This window comes from Ranitomeya imitator, chromosome 3 (assembly GCF_032444005.1).
Source record: "Ranitomeya imitator isolate aRanImi1 chromosome 3, aRanImi1.pri, whole genome shotgun sequence".
Taxonomy (NCBI): domain Eukaryota; kingdom Metazoa; phylum Chordata; class Amphibia; order Anura; family Dendrobatidae; genus Ranitomeya; species Ranitomeya imitator.
Genome location: NC_091284.1, coordinates 125,410,615 through 125,437,742, shown reverse-complemented (window position 1 = coordinate 125,437,742; position 27,128 = coordinate 125,410,615). Strand labels below are relative to the sequence as shown.

Here is a 27,128-nt window from a genome sequence, read left to right as displayed (position 1 = left end):
AACATTGTCAGAATCACTGGGATCCGTTGAAGCGTTCCAGAGTTATAACCTCATAAAGGGACAGTGGTCAGAATTGTAAAAATTGGCCCGGTCCATAACGTGCAAACCACCCTTGGGGGTAAAGGGGTTAAACATTTAAATCACTGACCTTTTTGGATACCACAACAGTTCATTAGCATTTGTTACTTTGGACATCATGACATCTGCCCAGAAAATCACTCTCTCCTCACATTGCTATGACGGTATTTTATTTTTTTCCAGTTCCATTACATTTATTACTATACATTATACATTATTCTGTTGTGATACTTTACAGGAAGAAGTGTCTGCACTGATGACTGAACTACAGAAAGAGAGACAAGGTCTGGAGGAACATATAAGCAAACTTACCAACAACAAGACCCGAATTTTAGTGAGTGCGATGACTTGGTTTGACCTAGTAGAAGTTAAGTCATCCTAATAAAAGAGTGAATTGTCTGGTTTGGACAGCCCCCTCTTGTTCAAATAGTCTGCTGACTATGTGCAGAACACAAAGTGGACGCCAGTTTGGGAAAGTGTAAGTGTTCCATTTCTCTGCAGTATCACCAAAGAGTAGTTAGGTATTACACATTTACCATAAGTCCATTGGCTGTCCATGTAGTACAAGACAGGTCCTTTAGAACAAAACACACTCTTGGTCACTGCTCTCCACTGTGGCAGAAATGAGGAACATGAACAAAAAACCCAACTGAAACAAGTAAACGATTGCTTGTCATCTGACCTCTGGGACCCTTGCTGGTACTGAGAATGAATGAGCTGCTGGGCTGCTTAGCATCCCATCCTTCTCAGTTTTTTATGTACACAGGACTTAGTACTTACTACAACCAGTGCAGATCTGTTCAGGTGAATGGGACCAGCTGCAGTTCCCAGCACAGCTGGGTGGCCGGTACACCTCAGTGAAGGGGATGCAGGAGGCAGACCCACAAGGAATATTACCGTATTTTTCAGACTATAAGATGCACCGGGCCATAAGACGCACCCCAAATTTTCAGTTGGAAAATGGAGAAAAAAAATGAATGCATCAAATGGGGGTCCGTCTTACAGTCCTGAATTCAGCTTACCCGGGGGGGGGGGGGAGATCGGCAGTGCTGGTGGAGCGGAGTCACAGGGGGTGTTTGGTGGTCCGGCGATGATATGACCCAGACTGGTGCTCAGGTTCTCGGTGCTCAGTGGTGGTGCTACCTGGATCCCAGTCTGGTGCTGCAGGTTCGGCGGTGCATGGTGGTGCAGGGCTATGGCGACATTTTGCGAAAGACCGGAGGCCCCGCACTTCTGTTGCCTCAATGCTGTGGCCTCTGGGAAAATGGCCACCGGAGGCGGCGCATGCACAGATTGAGATCTCAGTCTGCGCATGTGCCGCCTCTGGCGGCCATTTGACCGGAGGCCAGATTGATTCCCTAGGTGCAGATTGAGATCTCGGCAGCGAGATCTCGTCCCGAGATCTTGGGAGACAAGATCTCGGAGCTGAGATCTCAGTCTGCCCATGCGTCGCCTCCGGCGACCATTTTCCCGGAGGCCACAGCATTGAGGCAATAGAAGTGCGGGGGCTCCAGGCTTTCATAAAATGTCGCCAGGGCACCCCCGCACCACCAAACCTGCCGCACCAGGCTGGGATGGGGGCAAGATCATCGCCTTGCAGCGTCGGACCACCAGAAGAATTGTCCGACTCCTGCTGCCACCACGCTAACTGTAAGTATATTCCGACTATAAGACTGTTTTCACCCCAAATTTCCCCAACTGTTTTCCCCAAAAAACTTTTAGCAAAAAAGTGCATTTTATAAACCGAAAAAATACGGTAAGTGAATGCAAATCTTAGCTGTGTACCATTATTGAGATAAGAATAACCTGTGTGTGGCTATATACCCTACACTGCATGCGGCTGAATACTAACTAGACAAAGAGCTATTCCTTCCAACCCCTTAAACCTGTTAACACTTTTCATGATTTCCCAAAGGGGGAAAATGGTGAAAGTTGCTGCTGTTGAAATCCAACTTCCCTGAATGTTTATTCCCAACACCTAGCATTGGGGTAGAGCCGGGTCAGAGTTGTCAGATTCGTCAGGCAGACATTTATTTAATGTGTATGGGCACCTTAAAAGATGCTACAAGCGATTGACACCTACATGGCACCTTTCTTTGGCTTTGCATGATGTGAATTATTGTATTGTACTGCATATACTGTTAATACTTTGTCCTCATAAGACATGACACCTGAATGACTGATAAGTTTATAGATTTTTTTTTATTGATATTGAAATTTTCCATTTCCCAATTTCTTTTTGTTTACCACAATTTGATGTTTGTACTAGTACAACATGAGCTCATTGTGTGCTTTATAAAATGTACATAATCACACTCCCACATGGTGATTAGGTTTCAGTCACTGTGATTCGTGCCCTTGTGGCTTGTCCTTCATAGTTTTTTTAGATAAGACTGTTTTGGTACGTTACAGAGACGGACATACCATTGATGCAACCTGGGCATCCACAAAGGGGCCCTAGACGCAATGGAGACCATTTTTACTTGCAAAGCAGGTGGAATTGTTCCTTATGATCAACTATTGAACTGCAAATGGCCCATATGTTGTTCTTAAGGGACCCTCTTTTATCCATGTCTGCCAGTGATACATTGGCAGTGGTCCTACCCAAGAGTGACCCTCCCCTTTGTAGGTCCAAGACTATAGGGTAACCAGCAAATCCATCCCTTATGCCCTCCACAACCTGAGCTGATTTAATTATTATATTTGTGGATGTAGTTAACATAATTTTTTTGTTTTCATAGATGTGTTCGTAATGGCCTACTCCATACTCGATAACGAGATAAACATGCAGGCTCAGCTGAGCCTGCATGTTAATAGTGAGTGGTAAAAACAAAACAGAGGTCAGTGCTAAGAGCTATTACATGTGTATGCACACCAAGGCCAGGACAAGATAATTATAGTGCCTCAGGCTAGGTTCAGATTGTGTTAGTGCAATCCGTTTAGCGCCTAGCGCTAGCGGATTGCGCTAACGCAATGTGTTTTAAAGGGGTCGCGTTAAACGTCCCCGCTCTCGCAGATCTCTGATCTGCGAGAGCGGGGAACGGACCGCGGGCGCGCCTCAAAACACCGGCACATCGCTAGCGCGTGCCGAAAATGGCACGTTCTAGTGATGCGCGTCCCCATTGCTGTTAATGGGCGCGCTAACGGACGCGTTGCACGGCGTTAATTTCGCCGTGCAACGCTGTCTGTTAGCGCGGTCTCATTAACGCAATGGGAACCTAGCCTTAGGAAGATGAATCCGATGGCGCCTCCACCCCTTCCCCGATGAACCCTCAACACCCAAGTAAAAGAGTGGGTCAGAGACTAAAGTAAAAAGGAGCCCTAACACACACCCCTCCCCCTCCGATGTGTCAGGTAACGAACTCTTCCACTAGAATTGTTACGTCTTTCACCAGATTTATATAATCAAAAGTAAAAAAAAAATGTGATTTACTTTAGGGGTGAGGCTCAACAGGGAATGTGTTTTTCAAAGTTATATATATATAATCAGTCAATGTTTGGGAATCATTTACTCAATACCAGGGACAAATAGTGATTTTCATCCTATATTTTATATGACAGATACGACAAATACAGGACTCGACAAAGCTGATGGTGGTTCTGGTGCCCTATTCCTGTGCTGATGGAGGTTTTTGGGGCCATGTTCATGTACTGAAGGTGATTCTTTTTACTCCTGTTCTGATGGTTGTTCTGGTGATGTTTTCATTTAGTGGTGATGGTTCTGGTGCTGTATTCATCACTAGAACAATCATAAGTACATGAATATGAAGCGGAAATCATGATCAGTACATAAATAGAATACCAGAGCCATCACTAGTACATAAATACAGCACAAGAACTATAAAAAGTAAATAAATAGGTCAGTAGAACCACCATCAGTATATGAAAGCATCACCAGAACCACCATCAGTACATAAGTGAGTTACCAAAACCTCAATCAGTTCATGGATACATAACAAGAAACACCGTCGGTAAACAAATACAACACCAGTACCGTCATCAGTACATGTATACATCACCAGAACCACCATCACTACATGAATACATAACCAAGCTTAGTACAATCAATTGTAATATGAAGTCAAGCCCATATACATTTGAAGCTGAAGAACCTACAACTCCTAATATGTCCTTAACAATGGTAAGGAGATGATGGGAGTTGTTGTTATCATACTATGGACCATATAGGAACTACAGCACTGAAGAAACGTAGTCCGTATCAAAAAGTTACCATTTACATCCAGGTACTTTATAGGTGACATCTTCTCGGATTGAGTCATTTATTTCATGTCGTCTCCATCTTGTCCTGACGCCATGATGACTTTTCACATCCACAGCTCTTCTCTCCAGATTCCCTCTTCCCAGTCTTCTTCAGCACTTCCTGACATAGTGCTCTTAAAAATAAGAATGTCACTATAATGCCCTCTGCTTAAAAAAATTCTGTACATGCTATGCCCTAAATAAACCTCCTAAGATATATGGCTTCCACAGTGTACACGATTAATAATCAATAACCACCACAGTCTGCCATTATCAGCTATGACCACCCCGATCTCTACCATAATTAGATATAACCGCCACACTGTCCTCCCTTATGAACCATAGTCAATACCATGGCCGACCCCTATCCACCCTTTTCCCTTAAAGGGAACCTGTCAGCAGGATTGTGCACAGTAACCTACAGGCACTGTCAGGCCGGCGCCATTATACTGATTAAAATTATACCTTGATTGATGAAATCCGTCTTTTGGTTGTTTTTTTTAATCTTTTTCTGTTTTTAGTTAATGATATGCTCGTGCTCCGGGGTAGCCTGGAGGGGAGTTTTTTATGTGGTGTTCTGCTTAGATATTCATAATGCAGACTGCTGATAGGTTACTGATCCCTCAGCGACCTGCCCCCTAGTTTGCACAATGAATACCTGTACATACTGAAGAAAGAAAAAAAAAAAAAAACTTCTGCAGGCAGGTGCCAGTCCTGCGCTGCAGCATAATCTCATGTTTAAAGGGAACCTGTCACCCCAAAAATTGAAGATGAGCTGCGGCCACCGGCATCAGGGGCTTATCTACAGCATTCTGTAATGCAGGGCAGACAAAGTACGCCTGGGCCGGAGCTGCGGCGTGAAGACAAGAAGATGACGTCATCGTAAGAAGATGGGAGGCCCCGGACCGCGACGTCCATCGGACCCGGACCGCAGCGGGACCGCCCCTGGGTGAATATAATATTACCTCCTTTTCTCATCTTTCAGGATACATCGGGGGCTTATCTACATAATTACAGAATGCTGTAGATAAGCCCCTGATGCCGGTGGCCGCAGCTCATCGATTTTTGGGGTGACAGGTTCCCTTTAATGTGTAGATACTACATGTGGTTGAGCTTTTCCTGAGGTGTATAAAGAAATTAAAAACTATTTTAAAATGTCTGCTCAGTAGCAGCTATCTGTGTACATAGCTGTGATCCGATAGCTGCTATTGTGCAGACGCTGGCGGCGCCATCTTGGTTGAGAAGAAAAAAATGTCCTCCTCCAAGATGGAGCCACCCATGCCTGTGCAGTAGCAGCTCTTGGCACCTGCCTGTGGAACATTTTTTTTTTCTTCAGTATGTACAGGTATTCATTATGCAAACTAGGGGGCAGGTCGCTGAGGGATCAGTGACCTGTCAGCAGGCTGCATTATGAATATCTAATCAGGGCAGCACATGCAGACCCCCACCACACAGGCCGCCCCACAGCACGGGCATATCATTAACTAAAAACTCAAAAGTAAAGATAAAAAACAATCTCAAGACAGATTTCATCAACCAAGGTACCATTTTAATCAGTATGACGGCGCCGAACTGACACTGTATTTTACTGTGCTCAATCCTTCTGACAGGTTCCCTTTAAACTCTTAAGATCTCCCGCACTGTTTCCCACCAGGCTAACCTCTCTTCACACTGTGTCTCCATTTCATGCTGCCCCTTTTCCATATCATTCTGTAACCCCTCTTCACGCCATGTTCTCATACTGCCCACCACGTTGTCCTCCCCAAACTACGTCCTCCTTACACTGCGCCCTTACACGATGAGCCGATAGTCACCACAGCAGCCCAATGATATATACAACAGCCCCCATTATACACTATGATGTACATCACAACCCACCATACAGTTTAATGTCCACTACAGCCCCCAATATAAAGTATGATGTCCACTACAGCCCACCTATACAATATGGACACCACAGTCCCTCTATACAGTATGATGTTCACCATAGCCCCCTTTACAGTATGTCTCCACAGACTCCAGTATAAAGTCCCCCACAATCCCCTGTACATTATGATGCCCCCACATATATAGTATGATGTCCCCTACATCTCTCAGTATAATGTTCCCCACAGTATTCTATATAATATGTCACCCTCAACCCCTCGTTACATTCCCACAGCCAACCCCTCATACATTCCCACAGCCAACCCCAAGTATGTCCCCACAGAAAGCCCCAAGTATGTCCCCTCAGCCACTACCACACACACTGAGGAAAATAAGTATTGACACACTGCCGATTTTGCAAGTTTTCCAACCTATAATGAATGGAGAGATCTGTAATTTTTATCGTAGGTACACTTCAACTGTAAGCAAAAGAATCTTTAAAAAAAATCCAGAAAATCACATTGTATGATTTTGACATAATTAATTTGCATTTTATTGCATAAAATAAGTTTTTGATACCATAGAAAAACAGGCATAATATTTGAGACAGAAACCTTTGTTTGCAATTACAGAGGTCAGACGTTTCTTGTAGTTCTTGACCAAGTTTGTACACACTGCGCAGGGATTTTGGCCCACTCTTCCATTTAGGTTTTGGGACTGTCGCTGGGCAACATTGAGTTTCAGCTCAGCTCCCTCGAAAGATTTTCTGTTGGGTTCAGGTCTGGAGGTTGACTAGGCATCTCCAGGACCTTGAAATGCTTCTTACAGAGCCACTCATTAGTTGCCTTGGCTGTGTTTTTCTGGTCATTGTCATGGTGGAAGACCCATCCACGACCCATCTTCAATGCTCTTACAGAAGGAAGGAAGTTGTTGGCGAAAATCTTGCGATACATGACCCCATCCATCCTCCCTTCAATACGGTGCAGTCATCATGTCCCATTTCCAGAAACATACCCCCAAAGTATTCTGTTTCCCCTACCATGCTTCTCACTATACACTTCGTCTTTCTATAACAGTACCTTTCATAAATGAGCTCTTAGGGTTACTACACTGCTGCTGACCAGAGGCACTGCCTAGCAAACAGCCTCTGGGGACATGTCTCAGTACACAGCACGCTGAGCTGCCAATCCAAGATGGCAGCTCCCATAAGCTGCAATTCTCTTATTTAATAATTCAATTAATTCTAGTAATTCTTCCAAAGGTAATTTCACATTTATTTATATCTACAGTCTCCTTACTGTAATATACCTTAATATGTGTGGAAGTGATAGGTCCAGCAACAGTGAAACAGAGACAGTTATGTCAGGGTTAACTTTAAAGCCAGCCGATACCGGGGACTGTGGGTTAGTGACAGGAAGCGGAAGTCCAGGGTACATTCCTACGTTCAGGAATTGCTGCAGTTTTGACGCTGCGTATTTATGCAGCATCAAAAACTGCAGCTGCCAGCTGTGGCAGCATAGTGGATGGGATTTCTAGAAATCACATGTTCAATATGCAACTGTGCACCTGCGGATCACCCGTGGAAACTGCCATGCAGCTCTTCTTGGAGGACAGCTAGTCTCCGCAAAAGAAATTACATCAATAAAATGTATTGAACGCAGTAAATCCGCATGGTTAAGTGAACACATGTAGATTTAGCTGCTTTCAATAGAACACTGCGAAAATACGCTTCTCATTCTGTATGGTGGGCACATAGCCTAAGTGGATAAGACCAGTGAGCGTGCAGAGTTATGGAGAAGAGCAGAACTAGTGTGGAGAGGAGAGGCTCAAGACAGCAGGAATCGTGAAGGAACTTTAGAGACAACGGAGATCCAGTGCAGCAGGCAAGTGGGTGAAACCCATTAGTGGGAGTAAAATAAAGGAAGAAATGAGTCCAGTGTTGGCCAGAAGTGGGGGGCTTTGTGAAGGAACGGTGCTGCCCAACTGAGGACACAGAAGCGGGAAGCGGCTCTAGGAGCAGCGCTTGTAAGTAAGGGATCACAGACTGTTGTTTGGGTGCAGGGTTCACAACATAACATCTTGACCCATGTGACCCTGCACTGAGAATATGGAGTTTTACCTCATTTGCGCTGCTTGATTATCATCCACATGTAAAGTTCCGTTACCTGAAACCGATAAGAACATACCTCTGTGTGAGACAGGGGAAGTTGTAAAGTGTACTGCCTTTTGCCCTGTGAGCTTGTTGCCAAGTAAAGCGTGCCTTTTTTTAAGAACATGCCTGGTCGCTTTGTCTTGAAGTCTAATAGACCTGGTGAGGAGTAGAATGGGACTGGCCTGAAGGTGAAGGCACCAATAGCAATACCAAAATGAGGAGAAAAAAGTTCCAGCACCAGGCGTGTCTTCATAAAAATCTTCAATATTTTATTTTCTTGTCAAGAAAAAAAAACATCATGCGGTGACGCAGCCCCTAAACTCATTTCAGGCCTTTTTAACATGAAAATAAAGTATTGAAGATTTTTATGAAGAGACGCCTGGTGCTGGAACTTTTTTCTCCTGTTTTTGCTATTGCTAATGAGTGGTATCCAGCCACTTGTTCCTGGCACCTGTGTTCATCTGGATTCTGGTGAGGCACCACTAATCCCTTTCCCTGTTCCCAGTATGATAACTAATAGCAATACTGCCAGCATACACACACACACACACACACACACACACAGTACTCTCATCTTTTCTGTTAGAACATACTGAGGTGTCGAACACATGACACTCACCCACGGCTACCGCTCAGCTATCATTTCAATACAGCGTCGGACTGGAGCACCTTGGGCCCACCAGAGAAAATCATTACCCGGAAACAGCTGGCGTGCTGGAACCAGGCTGGGCAGGAGGGAGTACTCGTGCCAAAGACACTGCCAAGAACCAGCTGACGGCACTGGAACCCGGATGGGTAGCAGAAGGTACAAGAGCCAATGGAACTACCGAGGACCAGCTGATGGTACTGGAACCCGGTTACTAAGCAGGAGGTACTCGTGCCAGAAAGCACTACCAAGGACCACCAGACGTTGGGGAAATCGGATACCGAGAAGGAGGCACCTAAACCAAAGGCTCTGCCTGGAACCAGCTGACGGTACTGGAACGAGGATGGGGAGCAAAAGGTACAAGAGCCAAAGACACTGCCAAGAACCAGCAGACAGTACTGGAACCCGGATGGGTAGCAGAAGGTACAAGAGCCAATGGAACTACCGAGGACCAGCTGACGGTACTGGACCCCGGCTACTAAGCAGGAGGTACCCGTGCCAGAAAGCACTACCAAGGACCACCAGACGTTGGTTAAACTCGCATACCGAGAAGGAGGCATCTAAACCAAAGGCTCTGCCTGGAAGCAGCTGACGGTACTGGAACCCAGGGGGACCTATTCAAGATTGACTTCCAAAGAACCAGCTAATGGTGCTGGAACTCAGATAGGCAGCAGAAGGTCCACATGAAAAAAAAAATTGCAAGGCCGCGAGCCGGCCGGAGTTACTGAAAACCCACAGTCTTACAGGGGGAGCTTGTCCTATTGGCACTACGGAACCAGCCTTGATTGCCAGTTCCCGCAGCCCACATAGGAAGCACCTAAACTGCAGGCACCATAGAGTCGGCTAACCCGACCGCAACCCGACAGGACAACGTATTGGAGGCAAAGTGGCCTTGACACTACCCGGAAACAGCTGGCGTGCTGGAACCAGGCTGAGCAGGAGGGAGTACCCGTGCCAAAAACACTGCTGAGAACCAGCTGACGGTACTGGAACTCTGATGGGTAGCAGAAGGTACAAGAGCCAATGGAACTACTGAGGACCAGCTGACGGTACTGGACCCAGTTACTAAGCAGGAGGTACCCATGCCAGAAAGCACTACCAAGGACCACCAGACATTGGTGGAACTCGGATACCAAGAAGGAGGCACCTAAGCCAAAGGCTCTGCCTGGAACCAGCTGACAGTACTGGAACCTAGGGGGACCTATTCAAGATTGACTTCCAAAGAACCAGCTAATGGTGCTGGAACTCAGATAGGCAGCAGAAGGTCCACATGAAAAAGAAATTGCAAGGCCGCGAGCCGGCCAGAGTTACCGAAAACCCACAGTCCTACAGGGGAGCTTGTCCTATTGGCAGTACGGAACCAGCCTTCATTGCCAGATCCCGCAGCCCACATAGGAAGCACCTAAACTGCAGGCACCATAGAGTCGGCTATCCCGACCGCAACCCGACAGGACAACGTATTGGAGGCAAAGTGACCTTGACACTACCCGGAAACAGCTGGCGTGCTGGAACCAGGCTGGGAAGGAGGGAGTACCCGTGCCAAAGACACTTCTGAGCAACAACTGGTGGTGTTGGAGCCCAGGGATTTCAGGAGAAACAGATTATAGGCTGAGGCCTAATTGGAGCCAGTTTAATATCTGTAGTGTGAATGTGGAGGGAGCAGAAGAAATTGATGCACACACAGCAGGGGATCAGCTGACGTTACTGAACCCCAATAACACTGGAGCATGTGTTGACTGTGCAGACGGCACTTCTGAGCAGCAACTGGCGGTGCTGGAGCCCAGGGATTACAGGAGAAACAGAGTGTAGGCTGAGGCCTAATTGGAGCCAGTTTAATATCTGTAGTAGTGTGAATGTGGAGGGAGCAGGTGAAATTGACTCCCACACAGCAGGGGATCAGCAGACGTTACTGAACCCCAATAACACGACAGCAAGTGTTGACTGTGCAGATGGCACTTCTGAGCAGCAACTGACAGTGTTGGAGCCCAGGGTCAATGCTAGAAACAGAGTGTAGCCAGAGGCCTAATTGGAGCAAGTTTAATATATGTTGTAGTGTGAGTGTGGACGGAGCAGGAGAAATTCCTGGATACACAGCAGGGGATCAGCTGACGTTACTGAACCCCAATAGCACGGCAGCAAGTGTTGACTGTGCAGACGGCACTTCTGAGCAGCAACTGGCAGTGTTGGAGCCCAGGGATTACAGTTCAGGTGGTAGAAACATGAACACAACAGGAGACCTGGATACTGTTGCCAACCAATTATTTAATCTGGAAGAGGAGTGCCAAATTCCCGCGAGATCCAGGCCTTGTTCATTTTCAGAAAAGTAGGCCGGTCAACATTATCGGAGGATAGTCGCATGCGACGGTCTGTTAGCACACCACCTGCGGCACTAAAGATGCATTCCGATAATACACTAGCAGCAGGGCAAGCCAGCACCTCCAATGCATACTGGCTATGCTCTGGCCATGTATCCAGCTTAGAGACCCAAAACTTGAAGGGGGAAGAGCCGTGTGGGAGAAAACTGAGAGGGCAAGACATGTAGTCTGTCATCATCTGACGGAAACGTTGCTTCCTGCTGACTGGAGCCGTCTGTGATGGTGTAGACATTTGTGGCGGGGACACAAAACTTTGCCACATTTGGGCCATACTGGTCTTGCCTTGTGCTGAGGCGCTGCTTCTGCTTCCTCTTTGTGCAGAGCTTCCTCCACTGCCTCGACGCACTGAGCTGCTTTGTAAAGCACTAGCAGCACTGCTCTCGGTTGGAATGGAGAACATGATGGAATGCACCAGTGTGTCTTGGTACTCCCTCATTTTACGCTCCCGGTTCAACGATGTTATGAGGCTTTGTAAGTTGTCCCAGTAGAGAGGATCTAGGAGGGTGTACACCCAGTAATCAGCCGTGTTGAGAATGTGGGCGATGCGGCGGTTGTTTCTCAGGCACTGCAGCATGAAATCAACCATGTGCTGCAGACTGCCAACTGGCCAAGAAACACTGTCCCCTGCTTGAGGCGTCATCTCTGCCTGCTCTGCATCAGCCCACCCTCGCTCTACATACTGACTACTAGAGCATTGTGTAACTCCCTCCTCTGGACAGATGTCTTCCTCCTCCATTGACTTCTCCTCACAAAGTGTCCCCTGCCTAGGTCTTTGTGAGGAACCACGTTGCGTAGACTGTCCAGAAGCAGATGGCATTTGTGACTCCTCATCCTCCACCTCTTCCACAACCTCCTCCCTTAGTGCTTGCAGTGTTTTTTTCAAGCAGGCAGATAAGGGGGACAGTCAAGCATCATCTAGTGCATCATCTGCACTCGCCATCCGCGTGGAATCACCGAAGGAACGCAAAACGTGGCAGATATGCTTCATAGAGGCCCACTCAGTAGTGGTGAAGTGTGAACGGCGTGCAGTGCGACTTGTTTGCGCCTAATGCAGCTGGTACTCTATTACTGCTGCCTGCTGCTCACACAACCGCTCCAACATATGTAACGTTAAATTCCCCCTGGTGGGTAGGTCACATATGATGCAATGTTCCGGAAGGCGGAATCGGCGCTGCAGAGCTGCAATGCGCGATCTTGCCATGCTGGAACGCCGCAAGTGAGCGCACTCTAGGCGAATCTTGTGCAGCAGTGCATCAAAATCCGGATAGTCCCTCAAATAACTCTGCACGACCAAGTTGAGCACATGTGCCAGACATGGGATGTGAGTGAGGTTGCCTAGGCCCAGAGCTGCCACCAGATTTCGGCCATTGTCACACACTACCATGCCTGGCTGGAGATTCGCTGGCACAAACCACACGTCCTCTCCTGCTTGATGGCATTCCAGAGCTCCTGCGCTGTGTGGCTTCGATTCCCCAAAGAAATTAATTTCAATACGGCCTGTTGACGTTTGGCCACGGCTGTGCTCAAATCGGTCGTAACAGGTAAGCATTCATGAGTCCATGTGGAGGTGGACTGTGACGGCTGCTGCAGAGCTGATTCAGAGGAACTGGAGTATGAGGAGGAGTCAATGTGTATAGACTGGATTCCTGCAATTCCTGGAGTTGGCAGAACACGTACAGCGCCACTCTCAAGATCTCAACATTTACCCAATGGGCAGTGAGAGAAAGGTATCGTCCCTGTCCATGGTTACTGGTCCACGCATCGGTGGTCAGGTGGACCTTGCAACTGACGGCGTTTAGTAGCACACTTTTAAGCCCCCCTGCACATGTGATCGCTGTCTGTTGGCCTAAAGTCACCCCGATCCGTGACGTAGGGGTGACGGTCACGGTGTGAATCGTGACACTTAGTCTTGTCAAACTTTTGGAAATTATTCTTATGTTCAGTGAGTGATTTAAAATCCTACTGTTCAAAAGGGGGGGGGAACTCATTTATTCTGAGCACTGGAATTATTGATGATTTTTTTTGAAATCCCAAACAAATACCTTTGTCATTCTCCCACAATGTTGGCCGAGGCTGTGTGACAAGAGCTGCATTCATCCTTTCCCCCACAGTTTCCTTTCCTAGCTAACAAGAAAAAGTACCATAAGTCTCCAGCCAGAGATAGGACATTGGTAAAATTCTAGGGGTGAGGTAACGCACCTGCAAATTACGCTGATTATTTACATAGAAACTTATTTGTAATAATAACTCACTTAGAATAATCTAGGCCAGATGACTTTCACATTTTACACGGCTGGCAACTCTCCTTAATTTCCATTGACATTTCAAGGTTGCAACGACTTATTTTTCATGAAATTGCTTTCCGTGTTATGAACTAAATAGTTCTGACACACTCTCTCATCCTGTATATTAATATATAGGAAAGATCTATGTATTTTCAAGTTTAACACCACTTCTATAATTAATATAATGGCCTGTGATTGTATTATACACATCTGTAACGTAAAATGTCTATAAAATATGACATAGTAACATCATCTGGCTGACATGTAATGCAACATTATATTAGTAAAGGCTAATCAGTCATTAAAAGGGTTGTCTAGTCTTCTGTACAAGTCTGCAGTCACTATGTGAATTCAGACCTCTGAATACTGACAGCATGCAGGGCACACGCTGTCAGGATTCACCAGTATTTGCCGTTGAGAGCGTCTAGCCACATGATTGCAAGCATGCGATTTGCATACTATCAGCCACTTTATGACTAGACGTGTCTGGCTTCTGTCAGTATGGGTGAAGTGAGCTAGGCCGAGCACGTATAGTTGGTTTGTGGCCAGAAGTATGCAAATGGCATAATGGCAGTACCAGTGAATTCAGAAGTTTACAGTTACATAGAGTGACAACAGACTTTAGTCAGAAGACCGAACTACCCCATAAAGGCAAACTCTTGTGCAGTTACATTTATGGAGGAGTCCTTCACAGCCTGTAATGCTATTGAAAGAGATTTGACAAAACTCCAAAGGCTAGGGGATAACTCGATTGTTGCTCTTGAGTTCAACCACTGGAACCCCTAACAGTCCCAAGAATGAGACTCTATAGAGCCCCATCTTGAATGAAGTAGAGGTGTGGAAGCCGAACCTCTGCTCCACTCAATGTCTATGGGACTGACAGAAATAGCTGAGCTATGTACTCTGTTTCTTCCAACAGTCTCATAGACAATGAATGGAGCTGAGATCGAGCATGCACACTTCTGCTCTCTTAAAGGTGGACCTTCATTGCTAGTATCCAACCTCTAGGTATCCCCAACGATCCCCACACTGAGACTCTGCAAATCTCTGTCTTTAACGGAATGGAGGTGTGCATGCTCAGCTCCATTCATTGTCTATGGGACTGCCAGAGAAAGCCGAATACAGCGCTTGGCTATTTCTGACAGTCCCAATGACTATGAATGAAAGCAAAAGTTCCAGAAAATTGGAGAAGGGCAAATATTGTCCCTATCTTCAAACAGGAAAGAAGATGGAGCCAGGAAATTACAGGCCAGTGAGCCTTACTTCTATACCAGGACAGGTCTTTTAACATATTATTAAAAGGGACATATGTATGATAAGTACTTGGATAAGAATACAGTAATTTACCAGAGCCAGCATGGGTTTGTAGGAAACAAGTCATGAAAAACTAATCTAATTTAGACTAATAAATAACATTTTATAAACGATCTAGATAAGGGAACTGAAGGTAAACTAATCAAATTTGCAGATGATTCAAAACTAGGAGGGATAGCTAACACTAGAGAAGACAGAGAAAGGATTCAGAATGATCTAGATAAGCTTGAACAATGGGCAGCGACTAATAAAATGGTATGTAACAGGGAGAAATGCAAGATTCTACATCTGACCAATAAAAATGAAAATTACATCTATAGAATGGGTGGAATAAAACTAAGCAACATCACATGTGAAAAAGAATTGAGTTTACTAATAGATCACAGACTGCACATGAGTCAACAGTGTGATGCAGCAGCAAAAAAGTCAAACAGTTCTATGATGTATTAAGAGAAGCATAGAGTCTAGATCATGTGAACTCATTATCCCCCTTTACTCCTCGTTAGTCAGACTTCATCTGGAATACTGTGTCCAGTTCTGGGCAACACATTTTAAAAAAAGAGATCAAATAATTGGAGCAAGTTCAGAGAAGAGTGACCAGGATGGTGAGCGGAATGCAAACTAAGTCCTACATGGAACGTTGAAGGATCTGGGAATGTTTAGCTTGCAAAAAATAAAAGTGTAAGAGGAGACTTAATAGCTGTCTATGAATATTGAAGGGATGTCACAGTGTAGAGGGATCATCCTTATTCTCATTTGTACATCGAAGCACGAGAAGCAATGGAACGAAACAAAGGTAGAGGGTTCAGATTAGATATTGGAAAAAAATTGACAGGATGATCAATGAGTGGAACAAGCTGCCACGAGAGTTGGTGAGTTCCACTTCAATGGAAGTCTTCAAACAGATGCTGGAAAGACATCTGTCTGAGATGGTTTACTGAATCCTGCATTCAGCAGGGGGATGAACACAATGACCCTGGAGGTTCGTTCCAACTCTAACATTCTATGATTCTAAAAACCAAGTATGCGCACCTCCAATCCATTCATGACTGGTCTCCAGCTATCAGCAAGCTATCCCCTATCCCACAGTTAGATGATAACGTTAATCATTTTTAAGAAACACCTTGCATAACATTGGTAGTGCAGCAAATTATCAGTTTTTTGCAGAGAGAATTAATTGCCTATACTAAATACAATGGTGCTTCTCAGCTGAAAGCAGGATTAAGTTTTGATCTCTAGGTGTTCTTATTCACTGACTGCAATAAAAATATGAAATATGCAAAGTATATCACAAAATTATTGGATAGCTTCATTTATAAAACAACTAAGCTTTAGTAACCTAAAACTAGACATCTACTTGGTGACATACAATCTGTGCAAATAGGCTCCTAAAATGTAAATTCAATGCTTATTGTTTTCTTTATATACACTGCTCAAAAATAAAGATGACACTAAAATACCACATTCTAGATATCACTGAATGAAATATTCCAGTTGCAAATCTTTATTCTTTACATAGTGGAATGCATCGAGAACAATCAAATTACAGGCTGATCCAACTTCAGTGTAAATGCCTCAAGAGAAGGAAATTATTCTCAGTAATGTATGTGACCTCCACATGCCTGCAAGATCTCCTTACAATACCACGACATACTCCAGATGAGTTGGCGAGTGGTCTCCTGTGGGATCTCCTCCCAGACCTGAATTAAAGCATCAGTCAACTCCTGGACAGTCTGTGGTGTAACGTGACGTTGGAGGATGGAATGAGACATGATGTCCCAGATGTGCTGGATTGGATTCAGGTCTCAGGAACAGGCGGGCCAGTCCATAGCATCAGTGCCTTCATCATGCAGGAACTGCTGGCACACTTCAGCCACATGAGGTCTGGCATTGTCATGCATCAGAAGGAACCCAGGGCCAACCGCACCAGCATATGGTCTCACAATGGGTCTGAGGATCACATCCCGGTACCTAATGGTAGTCCAAACAAATGACTTCCCACACCATTATTGACCCACTGCCAAACTGGTCATGCTGGAGGATGTTGCAGGCAGCAGAACGTTCTCCATGGTGTCTCCAGACTCTGTCACATGTGTTAACATGTGCTCTCATCCATGAAGATCGCAGGACGCCAATATCAAATCTGCCAATCTTGGCAATCTCTGGCAAATGCCAGTCGCCCTGCATGATGTTGGGCTGTAAGCACAACAGCCACTGGTGGACATCGGGCTCTCATACCCCGCTCATGGAGTCTGTTTCTGACAGTTTGAGTAGACACATGGATGTTAGTGGCCTCTGGTGGTCATTTTGAAGGGATCTGGCACTGCTCCCCCTGTTCCTTTGATTAAAAAACGTTATTTAAGTAGCCCACGTTTTTACGTGTAAAGCAATAGTGGAATTCATGTACTGATTAATCCCATTGTGCTGAGGCACAATGTACGTATATGTTTGTATACTGACCACAGCATATTTGTGCACCTGTATATTAATGTATTATTATAAATGTGCATGCCCCATGTGACTGTACGGCATGTCGTCAGTGCAGAGAAGTAATCGGAGACAAGGAAGGAACTACCGAAACAGCAGCACAAGAAATGTAGGCAAAAATGGTCGACTTCCTTGTATCGCGGTCTGAGTATACAACGCAATGCACAGACAAGCCACTGATTGGAAATTGACAGCCTCATATGCACATAAAGTACTGCGCAAAAGTTTTAGGCAGGTGTGGAAAAAATGTTGTAAAATAGGATTGCTTTAAAAAAATACAAGTATTAGTTTATTCCTATCAATTATTAAAATGCAAAATGAATTAACGTAAGACAAATTTAAATCAAATCAATATTTGGTGTGACTGCCCTTTGCCTTCCAAACAGCATCAATTCTAGATACTTTCACACAGCAGTAAGTAAGTAACTTGGCAGGGAGGTTTTCCCAAACATCTTGGTGAACCAACCACAAATCTGTGGATGTAGACTTGCTCAAATCCTTCAGTCTCTTTATTATACCAGACAGACTCAATGATAATGAGATCAGGGATCTTTGGGGGCAATAGCATCACTTCCAGGACTCCTTGTTCGTCTTTACACTGGACATAGCTCTTAATGACACTAGCTGTGTGTTTGGGGTCATTGTCCTGCTGCAGAATAAAGTTGGAGTCATTCAGATGCATCCCTGATGGTAAAGCATTGAGGACACATAGAAATCTGCAACATTTCGAACCATAGACGCAGTGGTTGGCCAAGGAAACTTGGTGCAGCAGATAAAGGATACATCATGCTTACTTCTGTTAGGCTGGGTGCCCATGATCCAGAACTAGCAGCACTTTGGATGCAGTGCATATACGCTGCGTGCAAAGTGCTGCCGTCTATTGAACGCAGGTAAATCCGCATGTCTTCACTGAACCGCGCGGATTCACCGCGTTCAATACATTCTATGGGTGAAATGGACATGCTGCGGTCTGGAAAGACGCGACGCGTGTCCATCTCCGCAGGTGATCCACAGGTGTACATACACGCATAGTGGACATGGGATTTCTAGAACTCCCATCCACTATGCTGTCACTGCTGGCCACTACGGGCTTGATGCTGTATAAATATACAGTGTCAAACCTGCAGCAACTCCTTATCGTGAGCATATACCCTTAGAAGTTGGAAGATGTCCAGCAGTGCCATCAGCTCAAAACTGGCAGCAAGCAGAGAAACACAGCTATATGAAGAAGTCTGGCTAGAAGTGGACTTAATGGATGAACTTTGGCCAAAATCCAATGGTACAGCCAGGGGGTGCTGTGTGTGCGCTGCAAGATGCACTTGGAGGCATAATTCTGATGAGACAAAGTCCGGCAGTGTTGTGAATGGCCAATATGTGTCACAGAGGGAGTCTGCGTGGTAAGTCTGATGCAATATTGTTGTTCTGGGACCTGTAGTCCCTCAAGAGTGTGTATATGTATGGTGTAGTTGTAAGGGAGACTTACTACATCCACACTCCCACCTGTGGGAGTGGTTAGTACTATATAATGTGACTGAGGTCTGGTCACATGGTCTTGGAGTGTGGACCCGAATGGTCTATGCCGGAAGGTCCTGGAAGCCTGTGTTGGAAGTCCTGGAGAATAGGATTCCTGAAGAGCACATGGCAGGGCTCTGGACCTAGCACATGCCAGTGTGTGGAACGGATGGAGATCCGTGTTGTACCGACCGGGGTCAGAGTGAGAAACGTCTGAAGGATACCTCTGTGGAGGAGAGGTATCTGAGAAACCTGTGCAGCACCAACAGGTAACGGAAAGGGATCCGTGTTATGCTAACCGGGGTTAGAAGAGAGAGACATTGTGTATGGGGCACCTCTGAGACCAAGAGGTGTCCAGGGACCTGTGAAGTTTGCCATCAGGTAACGGACGAGGTCCGTGTCTTATGCTGACCGGGGTCAGAGACGAACTGTGGTGAAGTTGAATATGTCCAGATGATGTTCAAGCTGTTGCCAAGTTCCTGATGATGTGCTTCATGTCGTGTGAAATAAACCTAAGAGACTGTGTTTTATAAGAAATCCGTGCCTGAGTGCGATAATGCTGTGCCAAGCGAGTGTCCCCCAAGACACGTAGTGGGTGAAATGCTACAATACCTTCCATATGGAAACTAGGCCAAGTGCCTGAATTGTGCACAAAAACATAGAAACTGTGGTGTAGAAAATGGCAACAGGTGCTGTGGACATAGGAGTCAGAATATGAAATGTTTGGTTCTAACATAAGGCAGTTTGTTCGCCTGCAAAACAGATGTCTGAATGTGTTTTTTTTTTTTTTTACTTTAATACATTGTCTACTATAAGGATAGTTTTTTATATCCTTGACATCCCTTTTAATGGATGGATGTCATGCATTGCTATCTTAATTAAAAGGCAAAACATCCAGGTTACAGTGCCAGCGTTCTCAATGAGATTTTCCAAAATCTCCTTCCCATTCTACAGATAGAAGCTCTGGGCCTCTTAGGCGGGATATAGCATATGTGGCGATAGCTCCTAGACAAGAACCTCCATAGTAATGAGCTCTCTGTCTTGCTTTCCAGAATGAATCCGATGTGTTTCAGCGTTTAATCTGCAAGGAATTCCGTGATCTCCAGCGATACATTGCCGAAGAAGAGTCTCATTTCCTGAAGCTGGTAGCCACAAAAGCTACAGAACGCATCAACTCCATCGAGACTCAGTTACAGCAGAGAAATGAGATTCTGCGCATTGTGCGAGACAAAGAGCGGCAACTGGAGAACCTGGGAAACGACAGCCACCTGCACTTTATCCAGGTGAGACATTTCTCTTCATGTCCATGTTCAATATAAGGGTGTAATCATACAAGACAGAAAGATGGGGCATCGCCAGGTTTCCTATAGAAGCAGTCCTGGAAGCAAATGTTTAAATGGGTTGTCCGGTCTTAGGGCTTGTGCACACGCTGCGGATTTTGCTGCGGATCCGCAGCGGATTTGACGCTGTGGATCTGCAGCAGTTTTCCCTAAGTTTACAGTACCATGTAAACCTATGGGGAAAAAAAAACGCTGTGCACATGCTGCGGAAAAATCCGCACGGAAAACGCTGCGGGTTATTTTCCGCAGCATGTCCATTCTTTGTGGGGATTCCGCAGCGGTTTTACAACTGCACCAATAGGAAACTGCAGTTGAAAATCCGCAGTAGAAACCGCAATAAAATCCGCAGTGAAAACCGCAGTGGTTTTGCACTGCGGATTTTCCAAATTCGCTGCGGAAAAATCCGCAGCGTGGGCACATACCCTTCAGCTACAAGTCCGCAATCACTTCATGACTCTATGTGGCTGCAGACTTGTGAATCCTCACATCTCGCGCTCTGCAGGCTGTGAGGATTCTACAGTGCCGTGAGCGGGTGCGTGACCGCAAGTATGTGATATTCATACTCCCGACCACATTGTGGCTAGATAGGCCCAGCCTCAATGCAAGTGTATTTAGCGAGGCCGGAAAGTCAATTTGGGAGATATAGCAGTATTGTTGTGCCTGCTGGCGCCTGGGCCTACCGGAGGATCCTCTGGTGTCAGTCTAACACTGCGTAAGGATAACTCAGTCGCTGATACTGTATATATAAGTCTGCACTGCTCCTATGGCTCTATAACCTGATGCTTGCAGATTAGGCTGAATTGTCAATATGACAGATCCGCTTTAGCAAAAATTACCACTGCACTCACAGCATCACCAAATGTACTAGCATTGCATCTTTGCCAGAGTTTTCAGGCTTCCTTTTGTTGCATGTGAGTATAATCATGGCTGTACTGTGCTTTAATGTGCAGTAATATCATTCACCAGCATTCACACTGCTCTCCACTACCGCCTAGTGGCCACTTATAATAATACCATCTGGAGAAATGCCTCAAAACTTTGCCTATTGATGATGTTGATTTTATAAATAAAATAGATGCTTAATACTCTACTATAAATGTATTACTAGACATATTACACATTTTGTGACCAAAACTACAGCTTTATCTTAAAAAACAAAAACAAAGCGTGCCGCTACTATCATATGGAAGAGACCATAGCGAGACCAACCTCTGATCTTTATCTTGTTTACAGTCATAATTCTGAGAAAAGTCGCCATATTTGCACTGGTTGTAATGATTTTAATATCCTCTTATTAATTCGCGACCTGGTTGCAGAACATCCTCCCTCCCCCCCCCCCCCCAAAAAAAAAGCATTAATTAATGCCAGAAGACCGCTGTGTTAAGCCGCCCCTAACCATTTTTCCGTTTTGTTCCTGTTGACAGAACTATGCTGCCGTGAGCTCCAGGTGAGCGATATGCACATTTCTATCATTATCACATGATCCAGGTTAATATTTCAAGTAAAGTTCCATTTCTTCCTCGCAGCTGTCAGCCTCCGCTCCCTCGCTGTGGCGACTCCTCTTACAGCGCTATCTTCTTTAAGCCTGGATTTCGACAAGATGACATAAAACTAACCGTCTGGAAGCGTCTGCACCGCCGAGTTCTGCCCTGTGAGGATCTTCAAGTGCATTCAATAATATACAAGAAATGAATGCTAGATCACTTATTGTATTACTATAAAAACCGCACCAGATCGCTGGGGATCTGACCACGCTTATGTCAGGAGTGGATATGTAGATCGTTCTTGGCGCATGTGTCGCCACATTGCATTAGAATCAATGGTTGTATTTTGTAAGTCTTTTATGGGAAAACGACTTTAAGGGTATCAGAAATTTTGCAGCAACTTAAATAATATACCGTATATCATAAATAATAGTCCACAACTATGGTCATCATAGGGGCTGTGTGCACAGAATCCTAGAATATTTTATTGAGTAATATTTCCAAAGCTTCCTTTTTATTTTAGTTGTGTATATGAATGTACATGCTGCAGAGCAACTCTAAGAGAAGCTGACTATTAACTATTAAAGCGGTTGTCTAGTACTTATATATTGATGGTCTATCCTTAGAATAGATCTTCAATATCAGACTAATGAGGCTGCGACATCCGCCGATCAGCTGTTCCTGGTGCAAGTTGCAGCAGGACGTGATCAATCACCAGACTGCACAGCTCTGTCATCTGCTTAGTGGCCACAGGGGGGCACTGCAGATCCACCCCTATTCATTCAAGTAGAGGAGTCAGTACAGTACTGACCCACGGCCATGATACAGCTGGCAATGCTGTGCTGTTCCTCGGCAACTGATCATGTCTGGCTGCCACCTGCAACAGAAATAGCTAATCAGTGCGGGTGCCAAATATTGCACTCCCACCGTTCTGATATAGAGGACCTATCCTAAGGATAGTATAATATAAAAGTAGTGGACAACCCCTTTAAAGGGAACCTATCAGGGGGATTTACCCTTATAATGTCGTAGGAGCACTTTATCAGGCTCCTAATAACATTTGCAATCATGCCTTTATTTCACCTACATGTTAGTGCAGTGTGTAAGAAAACAGTGTCTAATCCCCCACTTGTGTATCTGAACTAGTCCAGGATCGTCGTCACCCATCCCTGGTCTCTCCCCCACTGAATAGTGATGAGTGAGTGTACTCGTTGCTTGGGTTTTGTTCGAGTCCCTGCAGCTGCATGGTGCTCCGCTGTTATCTGAGTATTTTGGGGCATGCTCGGATGATATGTTCAGGTCCCCGCAGCTGCATGGTGCTCGGCTGTTATCTGAGTATTTTGGGGCATGTTCGGATAATATGTTCCAGTCCCCGCAGCTGCATGGTGCTCCGCCGTTATCTGAGTATTTTGGGGCATGTTCGGATAATATGTTCGGTCCCTGCAGCTGCATGGTGCTCCGCTGTTATCTGAGTATTTTGGGGCATGCTCGGATAATATGTTCCAGTCCCCGCAGCTGCATGGTGCTCCGCTGTTATCTGAGTATTTTGGGGCATGCTCGGATAATATGTTCCAGTCCCCGCAGCTGCATGGTGCTCCGCCGTTATCTGAGTATTTTGGGGCATGTTCGGATAATATGTTCGGTCCCTGCAGCTGCATGGTGCTCCGCTGTTATCTGAGTATTTTGGGGCATGTTCGGATAATATGTTCGGTCCCTGCAGCTGCATGGTGCTCGGGTGTTATCTGAGTATTTTGGGGCATGCTCGGATGATATGTTCCAGTCCCCGCAGCTGCATGGTGCTCCGCCGTTATCTGAGTATTTTGGGGCATGTTCGGATAATATGTTCGGTCCCTGCAGCTGCATGGTGCTCGGGTGTTATCTGAGTATTTTGGGGCATGCTCGGATGATATGTTCCAGTCCCCGCAGCTGCATGGTGCTCCGCCGTTATCTGAGTATTTTGGGGCATGTTCGGATAATATGTTCGGTCCCTGCAGCTGCATGGTGCTCGGGTGTTATCTGAGTATTTTGGGGCATGCTCGGATGATATGTTCCAGTCCCCGCAGCTGCATGGTGCTCCGCCGTTATCTGAGTATTTTGGGGCATGTTCGGATAATATGTTCGGTCCCTGCAGCTGCATGGTGCTCCGCTGTTATCTGAGTATTTTGGGGCATGTTCGGATAATATGTTCGGTCCCTGCAGCTGCATGGTGCTCCGCTGTTATCTGAGTATTTTGGGGCATGTTCGGATAATATGTTCGGTCCCTGCAGCTGCATGGTGCTCCGCTGTTATCTGAGTATTTTGGGGCATGTTCGGATAATATGTTCGGTCCCTGCAGCTGCATGGTGCTCCGCTGTTATCTGAGTATTTTGGGGCATGCTCGGATAATATGTTCGGTCCCTGCAGCTGCATGGTGCTCCGCTGTTATCTGAGTATTTTGGGGCATGTTCGGATAATATGTTCGGTCCCTGCAGCTGCATGGTGCTCCACTGTTATCTGAGTATTTTGGGGCATGCTCGGATAATATGTTCCAGTCCCTGCAGCTGCATGGCGCTTGGCTGTTATCTAAGTATTTTGGGGCATGCTCGGATAATATATTCGAGTCCCGATGGCTGCATGTTTTGGTTGTTCGACAGCCGCAACACGTAATCGCAACACGTGGGGATTACCTAACAAACAGACAATCCCGGCATGCAGCCACATGGACTCGAACATATTATTTGAGCACACCCAAAATACTCAGATAACATGTTATCCAAACACGCTTGCTCATCACTTGTCATTAACAAACCAGCGTGTGCAGGGAAAGCAAGGAGGAGGAGACGTCCCTCTTCTCCTCTCTGCTCATGCCTTTTGTCAATCATGCCACTACGGGACTAGTCCGGGTACACAAGTGCCAATAATACACATTGTTCTTACACACACTGCAGTAACACGTGACAAAGAGACATGATTGAACGTGTGGTTAGTATTCTGATAAAGTGGTCCTTTTACATAATAGGGGGAAATTCCCTTTAACTATGTAGACAGCGAGCACAAAAATCGTTCCCACTTTCTTACATTAGGGAAAGTATTAATTAGTGGGGCATATGTTTTACAACTTTCTCTTGTCTAATCCTGGGGTGCTTTTTATTGTCAAACCTGGTAAATAATTCTGGGGCATTTTTTCTTATTACCGTGCCAGTTCTTCAGTTATTGGTCTTGAATATTCATGAATAAATTGACAACTGGGAGAACTGGGCCTGTTTATATGCAGATTTGCAGCAGATTTCAACCTATGCATTGCTAAGGAGTAAAACCACAGTGAAAATCCTAAAGCAGAAACTGAGAATGCTGCTACTGTAACACGCTGCATATTATCCGCCTGCAAAGTCCAGATCGGAAATCTCCAGTGTATGTGCTCTAAAGATTAGATAGATTTTAGATTTGGGAAAATGTTGTTATTTCATTATTGTGCCCTCTATTTTACAATGTCATCTTCTGTAATTTCTTTAGCTCCTGAGGTTCTGAAACTGGACCCTCTCACGGCCCATCCGCTTTTACAGTTGTCCAGGGGAGATACCGTTGTACAGTGCAAGTCACCAGCCGGCCGTCGTGGCAGCAACCCCGAAGGTTTTGAAAACAGCAGCTGCGTGCTGGCAACACGGGGCTTCTCTACCGGAAAACATTACTGGGAAGTTATCGTTGGTACCAAACAGAAGTGGAGAATCGGCGTGGTGAAGGGCACAGTGAGCCGAAAAGGCAAGATGATTCGTACACCAGAGGCAGGAGCATGGCTCATAGGCCTTAAAGAAGGACGCTACTATGAAGCCTTCACATCTCCCAGCGTCTGTCTGCCCATCCAAACCCGCCCACAGCGCATTGGGGTCTTCCTAAATTATGAGAAAGGGGAGCTTATGTTTTATAACGCCGACAACCCTGACGAACTGATACCTCTCTATACATTTCATGCAGAGTTCCAAGGAAAGCTCTACCCAGTTCTGGATGTGTGCTGGCAAGAGCGGGGAACCAACCCCCAACCTCTCATACTGCCAACGTCAGTGGCCATCAAAGATCCGTGATTGTTTAAAAGAAAAAAAAGCTTTAAAAAAAAAAATCACCTTCTAAATTGCACTAATTTTCAGATCAGAAATCACTTTAAGTAATATTAGAGCTTATAAGGTCAGATGAAAACTTCCACTATATAGATAAGCACATTGTGTGATGCAGCTTGAGGGAAGCTTTGAAAAATCATTGTGGGACTTGATTTAATACTTTTGACAACATAAATTGAATAGTTCAAATGGATCCATAAGTGCATAGGATAGAGCAGAGACCCTGAACTTGGGTATAGAGAGTCAGTATTTTAATGTCAAAAAAGCTGTTTAAATGCTGCGAGGACTCGAAGGAAAAAGGCCGTGAGTCCAGGTTCTCCCCGACCACACAGACATTGAGAGTAGTGATGGAAAGTGCTGGGATAATGTTTTATCCAAGTATGCTCAGGTGCTAACTGAGGGTCGTCACCGTGCCCGAAAAATATGTTCGAGTCCCCCCGGCTGCATGTCTCATTTCTGTTTGACAGCCGCAACACAGGGAGGGATTACCAGTTTGTTAGGCAATCCCTGCATGTGTTGCGGTTGCCGAAGAGCCGTGAGACATGCTGGCACGGGAACTTGAACATATTTTTCGAGCACCCAAAGACGCTCGATTAGTTCCCTAAGCTAATTGAGAGCTGTCAATCACAAAAACGTGGGCAGGTGGGAGCGAATGTTGACCCAACTCCATAGATAACAACATATTCCAGAGCTCAGCATGTCTCCCACCATCATACCCAGACTCCGATATGGTAATATAGGAGACTTGTGTGAACTTGCTTTACGCAAATGTGTCTAAATAGGTTTAATAGATCACTAGAATACCAGAAGAGCTGTTGTCTTAGGGGTATCACAGCTAGGTCTAGGCCTACTCTTTGGTAATATAAAATCATCAATACCTGTGCGGAACTGGATCTTGTCGAAGGGGTTTACAATCAAACATATGTAGGTGGGCATTAGGAGTACTTTTATGTTATTAATAACACACATTTATATAGTGTGGTCCCCAAGATCTTGGTTCAAAGACTAAATCGAGACAAGGAATACAGAGGTTCAGCACTTTGCATTAGAAGCGAAGAGAATGAAAGAAGTAGGGTATCACGTGTCTGATGATGTGCGCTGCCTAAAAGTACAGGAGGAGTGCAGAGAAGCACAGCGCCGGGGACAGACAGCGGTAGGTAAGTATGTAGTGTTTTTTTTTTTTACTTTTACGCTGGTAACCAGGGTAAACATCGGGATACTAAGCGCGGCCCTGCGCT

General features: G+C 45.5%; 1 protein-coding gene across 1 annotated transcript in view; it reads left to right on the top strand.

Moving 5' to 3' along the window:
• TRIM50 (tripartite motif containing 50) overlaps positions 1 to 27,128 on the top strand; it is a 44,701-nt gene that overhangs the window by 16,838 nt on the left and 735 nt on the right. The window contains exons 3-7 of the mRNA XM_069761389.1: positions 317 to 412; positions 20,028 to 20,258; positions 21,740 to 21,762; positions 21,842 to 21,966; positions 25,292 to 26,998. Of these exons, the coding sequence (XP_069617490.1) occupies positions 317 to 412; positions 20,028 to 20,258; positions 21,740 to 21,762; positions 21,842 to 21,966; positions 25,292 to 25,857 (1,041 nt within the window). The 3' untranslated portion in view covers positions 25,858 to 26,998. The remainder of the gene's footprint in view (positions 1 to 316; positions 413 to 20,027; positions 20,259 to 21,739; positions 21,763 to 21,841; positions 21,967 to 25,291; positions 26,999 to 27,128) is intronic.